The 2,584-nt window shown below is 40.6% G+C and overlaps 1 protein-coding gene across 1 annotated transcript; it reads right to left on the bottom strand.

Annotated features, from left to right (window-relative positions):
• Positions 1-730: 730 nt before the first annotated feature.
• LOC123933465 (olfactory receptor 2AE1-like) lies at positions 731-1,675 on the bottom strand. Its single transcript, XM_045992655.1, has one exon. The coding sequence runs from the start codon at positions 1,673-1,675 to the stop codon at positions 731-733; it is 945 nt and encodes a 314-aa protein (XP_045848611.1).
• Between the last annotated feature and the right edge of the window lie 909 nt (positions 1,676-2,584).

Below are 2,584 nucleotides of genomic sequence, written 5' to 3'. Positions count from 1 at the left end.
CAGAGTGCTGTTTTATTTTTTTTCCTTTTTCCCAATTTTTTATTTAAATTCTAGTTAACATATAGTGCAATATTGGTTTCAGGAGTAAAATTCAGAGGTACATCACTTATATACAGCACCCAGTGCTCATCACAAGTGCACCCCTTAATCCCCTTCACCCATCTAGCCCATCCCCCACCCACCTCCATCAACCCTGTGTTTGTTCTCTTCGTTAAGAGTGGGTTATGATTTGTTTCCTTCTCTTTATTTCCCCCCTCCCATATGTCCATCTGTTTTGTTTCTTAAATTCCACATATGAGTGAAATCATATGGTATTTGTCTTTCTCTATCTCACTTATTTCCCTTAGGAAAGCATGTTTTGGCAAGGTTACATTTTTAAAGAAATCAAAAGGAAATGAGAGAGTGTCTAGCAATTTTAAACGTTGATCCTGGATTTCTCAGCCTCCAGAACTGTGAGAAAATAAAATGTTTTGTTGTTGAAGCCACCTATCCTATGGTATTTTTGTGATAGCAGGCCAAATGGACAAAGACAATAGTCTACAGTACTTAGATGCCTGAGAGCAAGTTAGAATACTGGAATTATGTGTTCACCACTTTATTTTTGCAGTAGTCATCAGGGATCTGAACTCTTGAAGTTCAGGTCTTCTGAACTCTTGAAGAGCGTAGAGGTTTATGCAGATCAACCTAGGGAGCTTACCCCATTCCACTCTTATATTCAGGGCAATGTCAATTACTGTATCTGAGTGAGAATATCTCTCCCCAGCACTCTTCTCAGAGCCTTAGCCACATCCTTATTCCGGAGAGTATAAATCAAAGGATTCAGCGTGGGAGTAATAATGCTATAGAACACAGAACCAATTTTGTCTTGCAGTGGAGTGTGCTGGGACCTGGGCCTCATGTATGAGAAGATGCAGGCACCAAACCAGAAGGAAACCACAACGAAGTGAGAACTACAAGTGGCAAAGGCATTTCTCTTACTCCCAGCTGAACGCATCCGAATGACACTGCAAAGGATAAAGGCATAGGATGTAGAAACCAGGAAAATGGGGAAGAGGAGAAGTATGATGCTGCTGATGTACACTAACATCTCATAAACAGTGATGTCTTCACACACCAGCTTCACAACAGCTGGAAACTCACAGTAGAAGTGGTGGATTCTTCGAGACCCACAGAAAGGGAAGTGCATCAAGATCGTTGTGTGAATTAGAGAGTTTAGAGATGCTCCCGACCACGACATGACAGCCATCATCAGTCCCACCCTCCTGTTCATGAGAACAGTATAACGAAGTGGATGACAAATGGCAACATAGCGGTCATAGGACATGAGAGCCAAGAGAATACACTCAGCACCACCCAGAGACAAATAGAGGAAGTGCTGGGTAGCGCAGCCCACAAAGGAGATGGTCTTCTTGCCAGAGAGGTAGTTGGTAGCCATCTTCGGGATGGTGGTGGAGACATGCATCAGGTCCATGAGAGAGAGCTGGCTGAGCAGGAAGTACATGGGCGTATGAAGCTGGGCATCAGCACAGATGAGGAGAATAGTGAGCGTGTTGCCACTCACTGCAATAAGGAAGACCACTATGGTTAAGGAGAAAAGGAAAAGGTGGGCAAGAGAGTCATCAAAGAGGCCTTCAAGGATGAAGTCTGCCAGAGAGGTCTGATTCCTCTGCCACATCTCTCCTCTCTCAGTCTCTGGGGAAAGAGGAAGCAGAGATGAAGCGTGATAGCAGAAATACACACCTGGCAATAAGCACCTTTTGATCTACCAAAGCATTTGTGAAGAGAATTTTTTTCTATTTCTGATTCTTCAACAGCTCTAATTATTGAAATAACTTAAAAAAATAACTTCAAATAGTTATTTTAGTTCAATATAAAAACTAAATAGTTTTTTAATAAAAAAATAGTTATTTTAGTTCAAATAGTTCTACACAAACTCTGAAATTCCAGAATATCTAGATTCTATTAAGTATCAAACTTCAAAACAAGAGTCTTCTCATTAAGGAAGAAATGCGTGTGTATATATACATATACATATATACATATATATGTATATGTATATATACACAAAATTCTATAGTTATTAGATATATACTATTTTATAATATATATTTATATAGTTTTTATACGTATAAATGTATATACATATACACTTAATGGATTGTTCAGAAATTTGGCCTTACACAATTGTGAAAGCTGGTTAAGCAGTCTATATAAGGCTCTCATCTTTGCGTCTGACAGTGGAACTTTGAGTCCATAGGACAAGTGGTAAGGAAGGGAAAACGGATATAAAGTGTTTTAGATCAAGGGCAGGCTGGAACCCACAAGCATGAGCTATCATAACTCCACAAAGGCAGACTGAAACCCATGTTCTTGTTGCCTCTGGAATTGGTGGTGTGGTTATTTTGCAGAAGCTGGGGCTCTTCCTAGTGAAGCTAACCATGCACGCCTGGCCCAAAAGTCAGAGAAGCTGAAGGAGGATCCAGGGGGAGGTAGAACAACCACATGTCCAGTTACTGCTTCACACTGATGAGGTTAAGTCAGCAGATCAGCAACAACATACGTCAACTACAAAATGGCTGCTTCC

Source organism: Meles meles, chromosome 21 (assembly GCF_922984935.1).
Source record: "Meles meles chromosome 21, mMelMel3.1 paternal haplotype, whole genome shotgun sequence".
NCBI lineage: Eukaryota > Metazoa > Chordata > Mammalia > Carnivora > Mustelidae > Meles > Meles meles.
Note: the sequence above shows the minus strand (reverse complement) of the source record. Positions and strands in the feature narration are given on the sequence as shown.